An 18,419-nucleotide genomic window follows, 5' to 3' on the forward strand; every position below is an offset into this window, starting at 1 on the left:
ACATTTCTTCAGTAGTGTTTTCATTTTTTTTTAATTAAATTTGAACGATTTTTGTTTATTGAGTTTTTTTGGCGCGAAAAGGTTTCATTTTGGATTCTGATCACGTGAACAGGGTTCTCAAATCTCAAATCTCAATCGTACGCATCGTCCGGGTCGAGTGTTTCATCAAAACATATTGTAGAAGGTGGCACAGAAAATAGTATTTTTGTGGATGAGGAGACCTATTTTATTCCGTTTCGGGGATGTCGGTAAGTTATAAGTATAGTATAAACATATTTAATCCATTAAAACCCAATAAAGTGATGGGTTTCCGTACGAAAATCGAGCAACTATGTCCAAAGTCTGTAATGTGATCTGTGATTCGGCATGATTTGGCACAACATATTAAATCTCTGATTAATAGCTATTTTAAATACTAAAATGGTTATTTCAGGTTCGTGGGAAAGTGAACGATGTCTTTCTTGTTTGTCTTGAAACACTTGCGTCAGGGAGTGTTGTAGTAAAAAGTCTAAAATGAAAATGATGTTATATCTAAGATCTGAGTCGTGTCACTTGATCAGGATCATGTGTCATTCATCATATTTCATTAAAAAGTATTGCACAAGCGTGTGGAATGAAGCCTTATCTCTGTGGGATATAAACACTCTTAACTTTAGGAATGTCCTTTTTTGATTAGCTTTAAATAATTGTATTTCCATTGTGTTCTATGGGGCAATACCTTGCAAAAATGATTACAAAATAAACATCTTGAGAAATACCACAGAATCTCAACATTGTTAAGCTCATTGTTGCCATTTGTTGGTAGCATAACACATGCATGATGTCTTCCCACACATAAAAATGACAGCACTCCTTATAGGTTTCACAAAAATCTTTAGAGATTGATTTTTTAATAGTCAATCGAAATCTTACTAAGATCTTACTAAGATCTTTAAAAAAAGCACAACACCGGCCAACTCATCTTTTCAATAGCAAAATGTATGACATCCATGCATCTTTATACCAGGTGTGTGATAAGACCAGGTGATTTATAAACTAATTATGCCTTCAGGAGGTGGTCATTATTAAACAACTTGCTACTGTAGCTTTGCTGTTATCAAAATATGCTTCTCAGGAATAATGAATGGCTGATCAATTTTACTCTTATAGAATTCCTAGCCTGTGTTTGTGGTGTTTTGTACGATGGCAGATGTTGGACATTTCACCTCTGAGGATATACAATTGTTATTTAAAGATAAACATGTTGTTGTTATCGGTGATTCAGGTGGGTGGAGGTATTTCAGTGTTTAAAAGGGTTACCTTAGGGTCATATCATTCAATTGAGAATGCTTTTTATTGCAACTAAACATGGACACTTTTTATAGTTCAAAGGTCTGTGTACAAGGATCTAGTTTGTTTACTAAGAGAAGACAGGTTATTAACACTTGAGGAATTAAAAGAAAAGGTTTGTTAAATTGTTATGACTTTACTACTCTACTTCCACTCAGCCAACCAGTTACATAGTATTTGAATGGTGATTTTAGGGTGAGGAGAGTTTTCAAGAAGATACCCTAGTTGAGGGTGGTGTCAAAACTGGTCTTCACAATGGTACAAACTACAGAGAAGTGCGCAAATATGAACAGGATAAAACCACGATAATGTTCTATTTTGTGACACGGTGTTATGGGGAATATATGCAGGATATTCTAGATGAGTTTAAACTGGATCCACCTCATGTTATCATAATGAACTCTTGTCTTTGGGATCTTCATCGTTATGGAAAAACTGCAAATGCAGAATACATCACGAACATTTCAGAACTGATAGATGCCATTGATCTTGCTGTGCCTTATGAAGATCGACTGTTTATATGGAACGCTACCTTACCTGTGAGAGAAACAGTCAAAGCAGGTTTTCTTCCTCCTGGTGTTGATCACACTTTACCAGCAGAAGACATCCGCAAGGCAAATCTCTATGTGCGGGATCAAACCAACGAGTATGGAAACAGATTCATCTTTCTTGATCTTCATCAGACTTTTTACAAGCATCTGTACCTGAGAGTAAAGGATGGCGTCCATTGGAACGATTTTGCTCACAGAAAAATAACTTGCCTTATACTTAGTGAGATTTCAAAACATTGGAATTTTGAGTTACCATCAGAATTATCAATGCCAAATGAGGAAGCAACATCTGTGAGCAATGGTTGTTCCATGAACGCCCTCCCACAGTCCAAGCAACCACGACCCCTGTTAGATTATCCTCCCCCAAGAAATGGTTATGTTGGGAATGGTCCCATGATGAACGGTGGTCCTCCAAGAAGTGTGTGTTTTCCAGGTAATTCTAGGTGTCCTCCCAGACCACCTGCCCTTGGGCAGCGTGGCTATCCTGGCCCAAGGATCAGGAGTCCCCCTGTCCTAAGGAATGGTACCCCAGCTAGGTCAGGGGCTTCTTCTCACCCTATGCAGAACGGCCATTTCGAACCACGGGCCTCATGCGTAGGGGTTCGTGGTCCAAGAAATAGCTGTCCTCCTGGGCCCCCTCCCCCTAGATTCCGAATGAATCGCCCGCTCAGACCTCAGGGGGAGAGTCCTGTAACTAATGGTACTTTGAGGAATGGTCCCTTAGGAAATGCACACATGAGAGGTGGTAGAGACCGTCGTGGTAGATCTCGCAGTGCTACTGTAAATCCTGTTGGTCCCAGACACCCTCCACCCCGCAGATGGTTCAATGGTCGTCCGCGTTTTCTCAATAACAATGAGTATTTGCCTCCTCGATTCAATTTGAATGAGACCTTTCCTCCAGCCTTTCCTGGGAAACGAAAATATATGGAAGAAGATGATTTTCACAGGCCCTATAAATTTCCACGCAAATGATTGTATTAAAAATGACTATAGAGAGTATTTATTATGTAAAAACTTCTGTTTTGTTAAAGTTTTGTTTGTACAGACTGAAAAAGTGAATTTCTATTCTTTGTTTTAACGAAGAATAATTCATTATTTAGAATCACGATTCGTGTGACAAAAATGAATGTACTTTGTGGTTCAGGGATAAGTTTGCTTTTGTGTTAACAACCTTTCATTTGCCAATGGATTGCATTCTGCATGGTGTTTTTTACAAATCCTTGACAGATGAAATGGAAATTGGAAAAAATAGAGGGTTAAATGGTACAGCAAATAGTTCACGTTAAGAGGAGAAAAAATCTCGAATGTTTTATGAGTTTATTAATAGCGTCAAAAGTTGTAGTTTGATTATTAATAAATGTATTTATATTTTTATAAAAATTATTATCTAATTTTTGACCATTGAGTGTGTCTCTCAAGGAAAATTTTCTTTACCCCCAAGGAAAATTGTTTTGATTGGTGGAAGCAATACTGGTGCTCAGTCCCGAGGTATCGGCTCGGTCACCAGAAAAAAGTAAACGGAACGGTTCACTGAATAATTTTTTGAAGGTTTTTGCAAAAATATATAAAATAAATGGCTAATATTTAGCGATCGCGTTTGTTGTTTACGATCGTTGTGAGCATGATATGTAAAACGTACGTTCTGGCATGAGTAGAAACGATGAAAGGGAATCAAGAGATTTATACGAACAACGAACGACCATGTTTCCAATAAGACAAGAGCTTGTTGGTAAACGATTTATCGTGATCAGCGAAGAGGCAAGTCGCCGCTCTGCAAAAAATCCTCACTTTGAAAATTATAATTGGAAACAAGGTTATGTACGTGCTTGTTCAGTCCAAGATATTCAAGACAAGGAGTTACAGGTATTTCAAATCTCCGCTATTACCTTTTTATTAACCACGGCAAAGCAACTGGAAATAGATACGATGGCATTTGGGTTTTTGTAAAAATATTATATTCAGCAGTAGTAGGAATTTCTGTTGCGTGTTTGAGTTACTTTTTGAATGATTTTATTAAGCAGGAAATGGAGTTCTTTATCATAGCAGATACAGCTATATCTTTAGGAGAAACACGAGCTTCAAGAGTGTGTGTGCATGCATTTGTGCACATACAAATCTTGTCAAGTGTAAAACGAGATTACTTGAACGTTTACTGCAACTAATTAGCAACATAAGAAGTATCTACTTGAGAATTTCACTGCAAGTTGCATGAGGAAATGCATTATTGTTGTTTCTGTATTAACCTAGCTGTGAACTGTGTTAAAAGACTGTTTACTTCTAGTTGCAATTAAAATTTTGAATCATGTGTAAGCTCAGATATTTATTTGAGCTCTGTGATTGCATTCCAACGCCAAGACATTTTGATTTCCCCCTTGGGAACAGGATGATCCTGCCTTGTGAGAAATAATTTCTATTCCAGAATTACAGTTGCTTTACGTACTTTCTGAGCATTTATTTTCCAATTGAAATTCTCTACAATATTAATGCTGTGACTTGACAACAAACATTGAATGCTTAACAACAAACCAACATTCACAGATTAGAATGAAGAGACCACATCTTTGGTCCATCAAAGTAAAAGATATTAAAATAATCCTCATTTGTTTTTTTTTTGCTAAAGGTGCTGGTTGAGTTTGATGGAGCCAGTTGGGAATATAGGCAATGGATAAAGATCTATGAACAGACAAAGGCATTCTTTGTTGAAAAGACTTTAGTTTGGGCTACAAGAGTTTACCACAGAAATAGTAGTCATCGAAATGCTATACCCTGGCCTGCTTTGGTAAGTGTAAATTGCCTGTGCTTTCCATTTTATGGGTTTTCATAAAAAACATATTACATAATGATTAATATATTCCAGCTCTTTTTTCCTTTGGTTGATTACTTGGGACTGGAGGAAGATCCGAAACATCCAGTTGAATATTTTGGTGACAAACAGTTGTAAGTGTCCTGATAATGTTAATATAATTTTGAATACCGTTCTGTTAACCTTCAGTAAAGCCAGCAACCTCTTTAATCTGTGAATAATTCCCTTAACGTTGCATGTTTGTGATGGCTGATTCCATTTTTTCACTTCCGTTTTGTAGGGTTTTTCTAAAGGAAAATGAAATACAGTGGTACCAGGTATTAGGCATGTTTGAGAATAATACAAATGCTATTCATTTTATCCTCAATTGTACTTCATTGGACTTCACAATATATTCTGCTGAATCCGCTAACGTACATTTACTGCCTGGTAATAAAATATTAATCTCTGAGATTATTAAGAAATGCATTAATCTCTTAATCTAGGATTGTGATGAAAATCTAAAGAAAGTAAACTGTTTGAATGCACTGGTTCAAGGTGACCTAGATGGGTGGCAAAGATTGCAAAAGACACAAGCTTGTTTGATGAAAGGTTTGGAAGATATTCTGCTCAGATTATGAAATAATCCTTATGTATTTGACGTTTACATTATGTCTTATATGTATTTAAGTTTACATTCATACTATTTTGGCATAACTAAGTGTGTTTTTTTAGGTGCACGTACATTGACTGGTGCAAGAGTGACGGTATATAGGTATGACAGAGCGTTTTAAACCTAATGATAAGAGCTTGTGTTAGTCTTTGGTAACATATTGCCTGTTGGTTTACAACTGAGATTAACTTTCTGTTGAATTACCAGATTGGAACTACGTCAGTGGTACACAGGATGTATTACCGCACATAATTTGACGACCAGGGTAAGTTGATATCAATCTGGTCTTTAGAGTTATCTAACTGACTCTAGTTTCCAAGCTAATCTATTTTTTTCTTTTCTCAGGAACTTCATGTGATGGATGATAACGTTCTACAAACACATCCTGTTCACCCGGCGCTGGTTCAGATCAACCTCATTGCTAATAGTATGTTGGGAAACTCATTCACTTGCAGCCCATTTACTTGACCAAAATAAGTTGATTATCCATGTTGACTTTTGATTTATCTTCTAGATGATGAACTGCATCAAATATTACTGGGTGAACAAATAAAAATGCTTCCCACAAGAAGCCAAAGAACACCTCAGATATATTTTCAGTCAAATTGTCCACAGCAGAAGGCACCACATGGAGGGGTGAGACTACTTTACTTACTCTAAATTCCTACATAGATTCCTTCACTGTTAACAAAATTTTCATCATGTTTACTAGAACTGGCACATGATGCATGAATTGAATAACTCTCAAACCAAAGCTGTCTGGAGTCGTCCTTCAGTTGTGCATTCTGTCAGCCAAGGAAAAGCTGCCTTTGGTAGCCCAAGTGGTGGTAATCACGAGTTTAATGGTAACCAGAAAACCTCAGCTCAAAGGTATGGTTATATTTGGGATGGTATGAATCCACCTTGAAAATTATCTTTTATCCATTATTTTTTTGCTAAGAAAATACATGTTTCATTGCAGCGTTTGCAAGCAGAATGCCTCATTGAGTGCGGAGAAAAATACTGAAATATTGCCTGGTAGCCATTCTTTGTCAAAAGTCAAAGTTCATAAACCAATTCCTGTCGTTCTGAAACCATCGGATAACCTTCCCTATTCCCATTACACCCCACAACATCCTCAACCAAGCAGCTCCCCCCTCCTGTCATCCCTAAGCACCCCACCCTCTCCACTTCAAACCCAGCATACCCCCTCTCCTCTAAGTGGCCAGCTAACACCCTCACCCCAGTCAATGAGAAACCAAACCCCTCCCCTAAACGAATCTCCGTTTAGCATATCATTATGCGACCAGCCCTCTGCGCGTGCAGCGGCAGAGAAAGGATTGGGACGAGCTGGAATTCGTGAGAATAAACGAACCAATCGCAACTCTCAAAATTCCCTGATGACGTCATCGCGGAAAACGAGTGTAATTGAAACACCAGAGAAGAACAAAGCTAACTCCAGATTGGTCTGCAGTCCTCCATCCTCACCTTCCTCCAATAATAATACTGCTAATGGAAACTCTCAAGGTTTTCCCCCCGGTGTGGAGCCCACACCCGTTGCCACACCGCCGTCGACGTGTGAGACTCAAAATGGTGGGCATCCAGCGCGCACCTCTTCCTCTGACTCGGACACGACCTCGAGAACCGCTGCTGTGAATACACCCGGAGTTCATGCCTACCGGAAGAAGAAGTCCGGGAAGAATTCAGCTATGGGAAAAGCAACCCCCCCGACGAGAGTGGTTCCAGCTGATGCCCAGAAACAACCTGCCAAGAATCAGAAACATCCACTTGAGAAATTTCGCTCAAGTCGTAAGGAAAACGGGAGCATGCAACTAGAACCCGTGGAAAAGCAGGGGGATAGCAGAGGATCCGGAGGAACACAAGCTGATAGCACAGAACCCAGACGAACGCAAGTTGATAGCTGTGGGTCCAGTGTCATTCAAGATGAGAGCACCGGATCCAAAGGAACGCAAGTTGATGGTACAGGATCCAGAGGAACGAAAATTGAGAACACGGGATCTAGAGGAACGCAAGTTGAGAGTATAGGATCCAGAGGAACGCAAGTTGAGAACACGGGATCTAGAGGAACGCATGTTGACTTAATGGGGTCTAAAGGAACGCAGGTTGATTTAACGGGATCTAGAGGAACACAGGTTGATTTAACGGGATCTAGGGGAACGCAGGTTGATTTAACGGGACCTAGAGGAACGCAGGTTGATTTAACGGGATCCAGAGGAACGCAGTCCGAGAGTATGGGGTCTAAAGGAACGCCAGTAGAGTTTACAGGATCCAGAGGGACGCTAGCTGATAGCACAGTACCGAGAGAAACGCAAACAGACAGCACGGGATCACGGGGAATGCAATCCGGAAGCATGGGACCTCGGGGATCGCATGTTGAGAGCTCAGGATCCAGAGAAACACAACCGGATAGCACGGGACCTAGAGGAACACTAACAGATGGCACAGGATCTAGGGAGGCGCAAGCTGAATGCTCGGGATCTCGGGGGACTCATGTCAACACACCCTCCTGTTCTCATCTCCGAACCATTGCAGAAATTCAGCTGGAATATTTGATATTTCTTGAAGCATTAGTGAGATTTCAACACAGAATGATTATGGAAGCTATTAACACAATAAATCAACCCATAACAGAAGAACAGTTCTTCTTCGTCGCTGACTTCTTTTGCAAGTTAGTCGAAGGCAACAGGCATACGGAGAACATATTTCGCGAAGCTAATTTCACGCGACAAGAGAGACAGCGAGTGGAGCATCAACGACACCAGCCACAAGCCGCTTCTCCCAAACGCGTTGTTACTTGCTTGTCTGACGAAATCAAGGCGAGGTTGAGATCCGCGCAGGAGGCTGTCAGCAGGGAACGTGAGCAAGTTTTGAGTGTCGTTCTCCCTAATTTCGATGAAATACAAAAGAAAGAACAGCAGCAAAGAGAGTGGGAGGCTTTCAAGCAACAACTTCAAAAACAACAGAAGGCTTTTCATCGTGAAGGTATTCAGAAACAAAACTCGTTCGAAGAAAGAATGCCTTATCAGGCACAGTCTGATCCACAAAATAATCTTCAAGGCTATCAAGATAAAACACGAAATCAGGGAATAACAGGTTCCCTTGGGGATAACTTTGCCCCTCCGTTCCCTTTCGATCCCCCCAACCAAGTACCAGCAGAAATGATTGAGCGACAAAGAATGCATGCGCAGCAACCAGACGAGGCTCCACAAGCTGTTGAAGCAACCACGACTCAAGCTGGTAGTATACACTCGCCCATTCAGGAAGGATGTACACTTCTTCCACAACAGCAAACGAGGTCAGATTTACTCGGCGCACCTCAACACCTCCAGCAGCTGCGATCATCCTTACTACTGCAACGTGAACAATTATACGAACAGCAGAAATACGAAAAGGTGCAAAAAAGAATGCTGGATGAACTTTTCCAAATGAAAGACGTCGAGCAAAAGACAGTCCTTCTTCAGCACATCGTACAAGAACTACAGAGTCAGAAAGCTTCATCCAGAGATGTATTGAAGTCACCGCCTACCATCAGCACTGGCTTTGGCTGTAGAACGACAGAAAGCCAACTAACAAAAGTTCAAAGTCGCCGGATTCAGAGCTCTGCTCCACGACAGGTATGTACTCGTACGCTTGTACTAACCCTGTATATTACGGGCGATAGTTCTTTAGCTTAACAATCAAATTTAGGCTTAGCGAGATCAGCAAATCTCGAATTCTAATCTCTGCACGATTCTTTCTGTTGTAGGCAAATGAAACGCCAGCTCCGCAACCTGTGTCGACAGCCACTGACGCTTCATATATCTCAGCAGAACAGCTTTTATCCAGTCTTACAACATCGCCATTGAAAAAACCAAATGTCTGGAGCATTGCTGATACTATCGGAGTTGGATCGAGTGGAAGATCTGAGACACAATCCACACCAGCAAGTGATAAAGTTTCCAGGAATCCTGACCAATCAAGCTCTTCTGGATTGCATACAGGAAATGCTGATTCGAATCTAAGTGGAAGCACGTCGCCACGTCATGACGCAACGCTGGGTGTGGATATAGCAGGTGAAGTTGGAACTATGATGGATAAAACAACTAAGGCGAATGATAGTCGCGCCAAAAAGAGAAGAACGCCATCTCTCGTTGTGTCCGATGACTCGGAGGAAACGAGAAAACCAAAACGTCATCGAAAGAACTCCAAGAAAAAGCACGTCTCTGAGAATACAGGTCATTCTCACCACCCTGATTGGATACCGCGCAGTAAGCAAATAATGCCTGTAAGGAGCGTCCCCCCGGGGGAGGAAGTAACTTTAACCATGACAAGCGATGATCGTGATGTAAATCCCGTCAAAGCGAACTGCACGCAGTATTATCCCAGGTCGATATCCAAAGGTATCGGATTTGTTCCAATTGAGCCTTCTACAGAGGCCAGTACCTCGTTGCTGATGACAACAACAGCAAGCCAACCGCTTGACGTCTTGGCTTCAATCAGTGCGTCATTAAGAACAAACGATTTACCTCAGAGTACACTAGACGTTACCAGAACAACTGCACGTAGTGTGATTCAATCAGTTCCCGGGAAGAACCGACTTTCCGCCAACGAAAACCGACAGCATTCCGAGCTTTCTCCGACACATGTCCGTCGTGAACAACATGCAACCGAGGAAGACCGACAACGTACCGATGGCATTGGTAAGACTACGAACGCTGTCCGACAGGGTGTCGAAAACATTCAAATATCCAACGCCAGAGGTCAAGCTCAAGAATTTGGAGTAAGCGCCGATCCTAGTGCGACTGTAAGCGAGAAACAAACGTCGTCTGTCGGAAAGAAATCGGCAGGAGAATCTGGCCAGTCAGCCGCATCTGAAGGATCGCATATGGCAGTCACTGGTAGTAATCTTGTTGATCTGCTCATTCAAGATAAACGACAGTCAATTCAGAACCCAATGGAGCAAGTAATGACTATCCTTGATTCGTCAGGAAAAGATAAAACTCACGACGTTGTTAATAAACAAAAGAAACGAAAAAGAGACAGACAGAAAAAGGATAAAAAGTCGGGAAACAAAGACGTTGAAGCCGCCACTGCTGAGAACAAAGACAGCCTACCGAATACCGCTTTAAACATGTCTCTGCTGTTTTTCATCGCTAATGAAAAGAAAAATAACTCGAATAATGTTTTCCCAGTCACAGAACAGCTTGTACAGTCGATTTCAGAACGTGGAGACAAAACTAAACAGAATTCTTTTCCTATCAACGATCTTTCAAATCAGGACAGTTCCAAACCAATAGATCCTACTTGTGCTGTGATATCACAAGATGTTCAGCCGTTTAATGTCGTTGATAATTTACTCGCGTCGACAGAACTTCTCATTTCAAAAGAAAAACAGAAGAAGAAAGAAATCGACGGTGTTTCGAAGGCGAAAAGGAAAGAGAAAAAATCAAAACACGATGGAAGTAAGACCAAGAAATCCGCCGAGAAGAAATCAGTGGAGAATAAAACAAAAGACAGTCAAACTGATAGAAAGGGAGACGCTTTAAAAACTGACAAGAGTTCAACGAAATTCGCAAAGCCAAGTAAAACTGATGACAAACAAGTCAGTGAAGAATGGAATCTTGACCGGCTGGGCAGTGGTAGTAACTATAGTGTTGAAGGTGAACTATCTGCTGGCGTTAATGCTGACGAAATATCGCCGAGTATGAGCGCTGAAGATACGGTCGTGATAGAAATTTCCCAACCAGAGAATAATATTGAAATTTTGCCCAGTGAGGGTGAACTTGGAGAGGGTAAAGTGGATGTCGTTAGTTTGGATGCAAGTGTAAAACCAACCGAAGCTGTCCCACTACAACTATTGGACACCGAGGTTGAGGATATTTCTCAGAAATTAAAGGAGAGCAAACTGGAACACAACAAGAACGTTAACGATAAGGTTGAAACTGTTGTTCAAAATGTTGCACCCGAAATTCCAGGAAAGTTTGCGTTTATCGGTTCTCCCAAGAAACAGAAAAATGACTCCACTAAATCGCATGGTAAGAAATCTTCAACCGAGAAGAACCGAAAGAAATCAACGAAGGAAGCGAAAAGTAAGAAAAATACCAAGAAAACTGACAGGAAATCAGATAAGAATAACCTCAAGTCTTTGGATAAAGAGAAAGAACAGACTCGTGTGAGTTCCCAGGAAGTTGTTGTTCAAGTCAACGGAATATTGACTCCTCCAGGAACGGAACAGGAACGTCCAGGCGTAGAGCTTGGAATAGCGGACGCCATCTTGAAAGAGAATGGACTGGAGAAAGAGCAAGGGGATATCCTGTTTATTAACGATCAATCTGTAAAGAATATTGTGAATGCTGACGATGAAAATGATGACGTGTTCTCGGAACGGCTTTTAGACCGGAAGCGAAAACGCTGTAAAAGTCCACAAGAAAATAATTCAGTTCTCTTGGAAAATAATGGTACGGATTATCATGTTTTACATTAGCTCTAGTTTCAAAACCGTTCGGGATAAACTATTCTTAAACTTCTATTCTACAAATGCATTTATTGCTAAAACTTGTTTGCTTGCTAGACGATTAACCACAGAATATCCTCGGATTTATTTCAGATATTGTGTGCAGCGTTCTTGGCGTGAACAAGGAAACCACCAGCGCCACAAACAGCCTGGTATCGAGCAAGAAAACGGGCTCTAAAAAGTCGTCTGAAAATGGCGAGAAAAAAGAAACAAAAGTTCGAAAGAAGAAAGCCAAAAAGGACGAGGAACCGAAGAACGACAGCGCCATTGCCATGGAGACGGACACGTCAGCGGTGGATAACTCCGTGAAACAAGAGGAGAAAAAAGAGTCTGGTGAAGAGGCTAAGAAGAAAGTTAAAAAACCGAAAGAAAGTGAGTGTTGTGAGAGACGAATGTTTGCCGGAAACTTATGGTTGACCAATACGTGTAGGTTTCATCATTTGAGAGAGAAAAATTTGTTAAAAACTGTTCTTCTTTATAGAAAAAGTTCGAGAGAAAATACCGAAGGAAGAATGGGTCTATTCACTCCAGGTATAACTGCGTGCTTGAGAATATTTCCTTTCGTTTGATGCTAAAACTAATCAGTTTGTGTTGTGTATTTTTATCGTAGCGAGGTAGTTGTAAATCTCTACCGACCATGCCTCAGTGCCGCGAATGTCGTAATTACGAGACGGAAGAAGAAGCGGTTCTAAACAAGAGTTGCTGTCGTTTTGACATGTTCAGAAGGTAGGGAAATACTGCTGCTTGTCTGTCGAAATATCGCTATATATAAATTCCTAATTGGATGCAGAATCCATAACTTGACAGTAAATGTCTCTACACTCTGATTTCTATTGCTTCAGATGTCGTTCAAAGTCGAACAAATTCGAAATGGCTGGTTTCTCGTCTTCGGAACATACCCACAGTGATGATTTTCTACCTTGGGTCGCTGGAAAGGACAGTAAGTGGTCACAAGCTTTGTCATTCCTCGACAAGTTTCTGTCGTGGTTTTGTTATGAAAGCTTCACCTTTCTCACGCGTCTTTTGATGGTGTTAAACTTCACGAAATGTTTTCTTTTTCATCTATTTTAGTCAGTCAATTTCTTTCGTTGGACGTCTCCAAGTACATCTTGTTGAATGTCGGTGATGAGTTCTGCAATTTGGTACAACAGGAGGAGAAAGCATTCTCCTGGGAAACTAAGAAAGGTGCATGAGGAAATTGAACGGTCATGAAAATGTTTTGACAGACTTCTGACAGCTTGCTTTTCGTCTCTATTGCAGACACGGTCGCGTGGAAACGCGCAGTTCGTGGAATTCGCGAGATGTGTGATGCTTGCGCGACAACGATATTTAACGTACATTGGGTCTGTCCGAAATGTGGCTTTGGCGTCTGTTTGGATTGCTATAAGACGAAGTTAAACATTTCCATCGCCCCAGGTAATTGAAGGATGCATCTTAGATGAAGTCGATTAAACAGAGAATATGTTTGCTTTCAGCTTTGTTTTGTTATATTACTAGCAGAAGCTGGTCGTGCGAAGAGATTCTTATGGGTAAGATGCTCTGCAAACACAAGTCATCGCCCTCAGCGCTTGGTCCTAACTCATATCATTCCGAAAGAAAGTGAGTAATTAATATATTTCCCATGCTTTTTTAAAGGATACAGCTAAATAGATAACATCAAAAGGCTTTTATAGATAGATTAACGTTGTCTTTGTTGTCGTTTTAGCTCTTCATGAAATCGATGAACAGCTACATCAAGCTCGAGAGTATTGGGGGATTGGTGAAAACTGTCCGTGCAAAGGTCAAAGAAAGAAGCTGAAAGACAGCGCCACGATAAAGGAACTCCGTGAAGATGAGAAGGAAAATATCGTTGACAACAGCGGTGAAAATTGTCCCGTACCAGAGAAAGGTATGCTCTATATATTGACGTGCTTACTTTGTTTATAAGTGCAGCAAACTTTTGATGAATAACAGTTATATGTAGCGCCATATGTGGCACAGTTATTTTGTTGATTCGTGCGTTTAACATCCAATCATCACGACATTGCATGTTTCCGTGCATCCGAACTGTTCTCTGAATGATTTAACATTGTTTTGCTTTCAGACAATGTCGAGCTGGCAGATAAGACAGAACAGAAATCCGAACAACCAATGGAGGTTGACGCTATGAAAATAGACGGAAAGAAAGACGAGGAGTCGTTAACAGCCGAAGATAAAAATGGCGAGATTGTAAAACCTGAAGTTCTGGGTTCAAATGAAAGTGTTGCTATACAGTTTGAAAGCATTACTGGGGAATTACCTGAGGATGAGACCAAAAAACAGCTCGAAGTTGACAAAATATCAGAGCAAGAATGCTGCGCTAACGAGTCACCCGTCGACGATAAAGTGCTTCAGTCAAACACACAGAAAATATCAGGACAAAGTGAGGAACCGCCATCTTCAAACGTGTCTAGCAAACCTCCTGATGTCTGCGAAAACACCGAAGCTTGCGAAGAGGATAGCTGTGATGTGAGGGTAGATAGGGATAATATTGGTGCTTTGGGTTTTCTCATGGATTACGAATCACCTGTGTCCTCTCCTGCCGCATCACCACAGCCAAATATGGACTTCGAAGAGATCTCTATCACTCCAGGTAAACTTATACTTAAATTATCGTTTGACGTTTCAACTTTACAGAAGGAATCATCATCTATAGCTCTATAATATTTTAACTCTTTCCATCAACAGCAGAGGAAGCGCTCCTATCACGACCTTCTACAACCCAGGGAGAATCCTCGGTAATGACCAGCACATCTTTGGAAACAGCCGTTGAACCTTCGGTTGCAACCGACACGACGTCGAAACTCGCCGATGAGAATTCCCCAATTATCGGTGAATGCTCGGAAGTTGTTGTGGAATCGCTAGCGATGACCTTTGAAAGTTTGACGAGCGAAACATCGGAATTGACCGGCTATTTACCGGCCGTAGACGATATAAACGTTCGTGTTGCTCCGAGGATAAGCGACGAGATTCCGGCGCCACATTCGTGGATTTGTCGTCGGCCAATGCTGAGACTTCATGATCCTCATCATGAGGGAAACCTCCTGGCTTTTCAGTCGAGATGGGAGAAAGGAGAGGTAAGCAAGGATAAGGCAGGATAGAACGTGTTTAATAGGGGTAATATTGCCGAGATTGTTTATGAAAGGTGTGTATGGTTGCGTCAAGCAATCTCAAATTTATTTCTCGAGTATTGAAGCTCACATAACTTTTCTTTTAGCCCGTTCTTGTTAGTGGCGTGGACAAGCGAATGACGAGTCATCTGTGGACGCCAGAAGGATTTGAAAACGAATTTGGTACGACGACACTCTCAAAATCTCCCAGTTGTAATAGGCTCGCGTCTAAAACATGATATGATCTGATATTTAGGTTCTGAGAAGGCTGATGTTGTGAATTGTAAAACAGGAGGAACACTGGAGAAGATGGAGATTGGAACCTTCTGGCGAGGGTTTGAAAGTGTTAAAGGTATTTTATTTTAACGCATTTAAAAACGCTGCAATGAATTAGATACGAGGTTTAAATATATTTACCTGTATTTTAGATCGTCCACTGGATAATAAGGGAGAACCAACTCTTTTGAAATTGAAGGTACTGAGTTTTATCTAAAGATAATGAGTCTTTCAGGAAAATATTTTGTAAAAATCAATGTGCATTTTCTGTTTATCTGTCAAGGATTGGCCACCTGAAGCTGATTTCGTTGAGAAAATGCCAACAAGGTTAGTTGAAGGTAAAATTTGAGTTGGTTGTTAACAAGCGAAGTAAAGTTAATGTCAACATATTGTTTGTAGATTCAAAGATTTAATGGATGCTTTGCCTCTACCCGAATACACAAGCAGGGATGGATCAAGAAATCTTGTCTCAAGGTACGAAATATTGATCCAAGATCCGCGACAGGACTTACTCTATGTTCCCTTTCATGACTTCGTATCAGTAATGCTTGTAGTATTTGTATAGCTGTACGAGTTTCAGATCGGAAAATCGTCAAAAAGATTTTCATTTTTTTAGGCTGCCAGACTTCTTTGTCAAGCCAGATCTGGGGCCGAAGATGTACAATGCTTATGGTAAATAGATTTCCCGTTCTTGCTTTAAGATATGTGAGGTATTATTAAAACGGCATTCCCTACTTTCTCTTCATAAGGTAATGCAGCATTCCCAAGCGCCGGAACAACCAATCTTCATGTTGATATGTCTGATGCAGTGAACGTTATGGTTGGTCGCTTGTTATTAATGCTTGGATTTCATTTTCAATTTCTGTCTTTTGAGAAATGTGAACGAGCGTTGTGAATGCTCTGTTTCGCAGGCGCCCTTACACCTAAAATTTGACACAGAATTACGCTTCTTGACAGGTTTATGTCGGAGTTCCTTTTGATGACAGAGAGTATGGCGAGCAGGAACGAAGGGGTAAGTTAGGAACATCGTGGTATGTTCGTGTCAATTGACGTTCTGTGTCACTGTGTGACTGTGTACATCAGGGGATATAAGACAGTTCTGGGAGAAAATTTAGGACAAAATTGCTCAATTGCTAAGCATATCGTACCCAGCCAGACTCATTCATTTTTATTGCTTTTTAGATTCTGTTGCGTGTGTTGACGTCGCTTGTGACGAAGTTCAGCAACACAGAGCTCGGAATGGAAAAGAGAAGTTGGTAGGTTTTTAAAGCTTTGCTGACCGCCTAAAGAATGTAGTTTTGATAGAGTTTCATGGATGTGTTTTTGGTGTGTTTCTGTAGCATAAGTTAACTACCGGTTTTTCTTATTTCCAGGGAGCATTGTGGCATATCTTTGCAGCTGAAGATGCAAACAAGATTCGAGCTTTATTTCACAAGGTACAATGTCACTTGCTGTTCTTGCATTTCTGTGTGTGGTGGTATTCATTGCTAACTATCATTCATTTCCATCAGGTTTGTTGTGAGAAGAACATGAAGTATCCAGCCAGCCATGATCCGATACATGACCAGGTATATTGTGTTTACTCAGGACTCTGACTCCCCCCTCGCCCCTCGCCCAGGTCTCTCCCCGGCTCCCCCCCCAGTGTGTACAACAGCCCTCGCAGAAAAGCAGGATTGAAACAACTCGTTTTAAAATAGAAATGTCGTTATTGTAGTGTTTTTATCTGGACGAACCGCTGCTTAAAAGGCTCAAGGACGAATACGGAGTTGTTGGTTGGCCGATTGCCCAATTCCTTGGTGACGCCGTATTCATTCCTGCTGGCGCTCCACACCAGGTAAATACACTAACCTGCGAACAAGTTGATTGTTCTTCTGAGCGCAGTTTCTACACGCATGTCTTATTCTTGCAGGTGCGAAATTTGCACAGCTGCGTAAAAGCTGCAGAAGACTTTGTTTCGCCTGAGGTAGGTTTTGCATCCGACATGCTGTTCCGTTAAGCTCAAGATATTTCACTCTCAAACACGACAATCATTCTTACATCTTCTTCAATTTACCACCACCAGCACGTTGGCCATTGTTTTAAATTGACCGAAGAGTTCCGACATTTATCCGACAAGCACACGAACCACGAGGACAAGTTACAAGTAAGTTCTGCAAAACTTTTCATCGCCTGGAGTGCGCGATAATTAATAAACTCTTCGTCAATTTCAGGTCAAGAATATTATTTATCACGCAGTCAAGGACGCAGTGAGTGTTCTTCGACATCACGAGTTTCCAAGGCAACAAGAAGAGAGTGTATAATGACGTATTAGTGCACAAATGTATATTGTATAATAATCAAAAAGCTTTGAATATATTTTTGTACAGACTTTAAGCATTCGCCATCTACGCAAACTTATATATGACAAGTATAAAATGTAATATTTATAAACAACACTAGGCATATTCAGTATCACGTCACAAAAATTGTTTTATCGCTTGCAAAATTTCTGCATATTTGAGAGGAATTTTGGTGAATGGATCTTATAATATTAGCCTCATTAGCTATAATATACTTCTGTCGTTTCCTAATCTTATTAAATAAACACTACACGATGGGTAATGAACTTTTTAAAAAAAGATGTGAATTTTTTTGCTAGATATTTTACGCGCTATAGTTGTCTGTCATTGCTCTCCACTTGAGAAATCTGAGCAAATCCCACGGCAGACTTTCATTTTGTCTAGATTTCTCTAGCAATCACAGACATAGCAAGAACAAAAAAAATTAAAAGGAGGATTACTATGAAAAATGCCATAGATGGGTAAAGACTCACGGTAAATTTGCCATAAATCACGTAACGGTTGTCGGAAGTGCTTTCTTCATCACCAACAACTAATAATACATCGCGGACTGTATGAGACCGGGCGTAAACATCGTGGTTCTCATTAGAATTTTTAGGTCAACCAGATAGAATTCCTCATTTATTGTTCCAATACAATTGCCGAATTGGGGCTTGTTTTAATAAGGAAGCTATCGTGTCCGAGAGTCACTACGGATACATGAAAACAATGGATAATTAGTTTATACATTTGCATTCCTAATCGTTAGGTACAGTACATGGTCATGGAAAGTACAGCTTCGACCTTCGCCACGAAGTCAGCCTGAGTTTTACTACGTTTGAACTCAATCTTTGTACATTTAATTCTTT

General features: G+C 40.8%; 2 protein-coding genes across 4 annotated transcripts; both read left to right on the top strand.

The window, feature by feature from the left end:
* The first annotated feature begins 146 nt into the window (after positions 1-146).
* LOC114516027 (PC-esterase domain-containing protein 1B-like) lies at positions 147-3,206 on the top strand. Its single transcript, XM_028535374.1, has 4 exons — positions 147-248; positions 1,150-1,264; positions 1,365-1,444; positions 1,524-3,206. The coding sequence occupies exons 2-4, from the start codon at positions 1,183-1,185 to the stop codon at positions 2,850-2,852; spliced, it is 1,491 nt and encodes a 496-aa protein (XP_028391175.1). The 5' UTR covers positions 147-248; positions 1,150-1,182; the 3' UTR covers positions 2,853-3,206.
* A 187-nt stretch (positions 3,207-3,393) lies between these two features.
* On the top strand, positions 3,394-17,826 carry LOC114515808. 3 transcript variants are annotated; one of them, XM_028535121.1, is made up of 37 exons: positions 3,394-3,743; positions 4,501-4,659; positions 4,738-4,817; positions 4,964-5,000; positions 5,169-5,274; positions 5,398-5,437; positions 5,543-5,600; positions 5,681-5,762; positions 5,850-5,971; positions 6,048-6,205; positions 6,297-8,949; positions 9,081-11,772; positions 11,922-12,200; positions 12,310-12,359; positions 12,439-12,554; positions 12,671-12,768; positions 12,900-13,013; positions 13,089-13,244; positions 13,326-13,427; positions 13,534-13,716; positions 13,906-14,439; positions 14,535-14,923; positions 15,064-15,139; positions 15,213-15,308; positions 15,385-15,431; positions 15,516-15,559; positions 15,632-15,706; positions 15,849-15,904; positions 15,982-16,052; positions 16,190-16,244; positions 16,415-16,488; positions 16,606-16,668; positions 16,744-16,800; positions 16,947-17,066; positions 17,142-17,195; positions 17,295-17,375; positions 17,443-17,826. In XM_028535121.1, the coding sequence occupies exons 1-37, from the start codon at positions 3,528-3,530 to the stop codon at positions 17,530-17,532; spliced, it is 9,483 nt and encodes a 3,160-aa protein (XP_028390922.1). In that variant the 5' UTR covers positions 3,394-3,527; the 3' UTR covers positions 17,533-17,826. The 3 variants fall into 3 exon arrangements, with proteins under 3 accessions (XP_028390922.1, XP_028390924.1, XP_028390923.1); XM_028535123.1 differs by having other exon boundaries at positions 13,912-14,439; XM_028535122.1 differs by having other exon boundaries at positions 13,329-13,427.
* Positions 17,827-18,419: the final 593 nt, after the last annotated feature.

This window comes from Dendronephthya gigantea, unplaced genomic scaffold, assembly GCF_004324835.1.
Source record: "Dendronephthya gigantea isolate DGI-Jeju-01 unplaced genomic scaffold, DenGig_1.0 000005F, whole genome shotgun sequence".
Lineage (NCBI taxonomy): Eukaryota > Metazoa > Cnidaria > Anthozoa > Malacalcyonacea > Nephtheidae > Dendronephthya > Dendronephthya gigantea.

Coding starts and splice junctions, on each gene's coding strand:
- LOC114516027 (XM_028535374.1), top strand. CDS start 1,183: ATGGCAGATGTTGGACATTTCACCTCTGAGGATATACAATTGTTATTT. Junction 1,265..1,364: donor TGTTGTTATCGGTGATTCAG/GTGGGTGGAGGT, acceptor CACTTTTTATAG/TTCAAAGGTCTGTGTACAAG. Junction 1,445..1,523: donor TTGAGGAATTAAAAGAAAAG/GTTTGTTAAATT, acceptor TGGTGATTTTAG/GGTGAGGAGAGTTTTCAAGA.
- LOC114515808 (XM_028535121.1), top strand. CDS start 3,528: ATGAGTAGAAACGATGAAAGGGAATCAAGAGATTTATACGAACAACGA. Junction 12,201..12,309: donor AGTTAAAAAACCGAAAGAAA/GTGAGTGTTGTG, acceptor TCTTCTTTATAG/AAAAAGTTCGAGAGAAAATA. Junction 14,924..15,063: donor CGAGATGGGAGAAAGGAGAG/GTAAGCAAGGAT, acceptor CTTTTCTTTTAG/CCCGTTCTTGTTAGTGGCGT.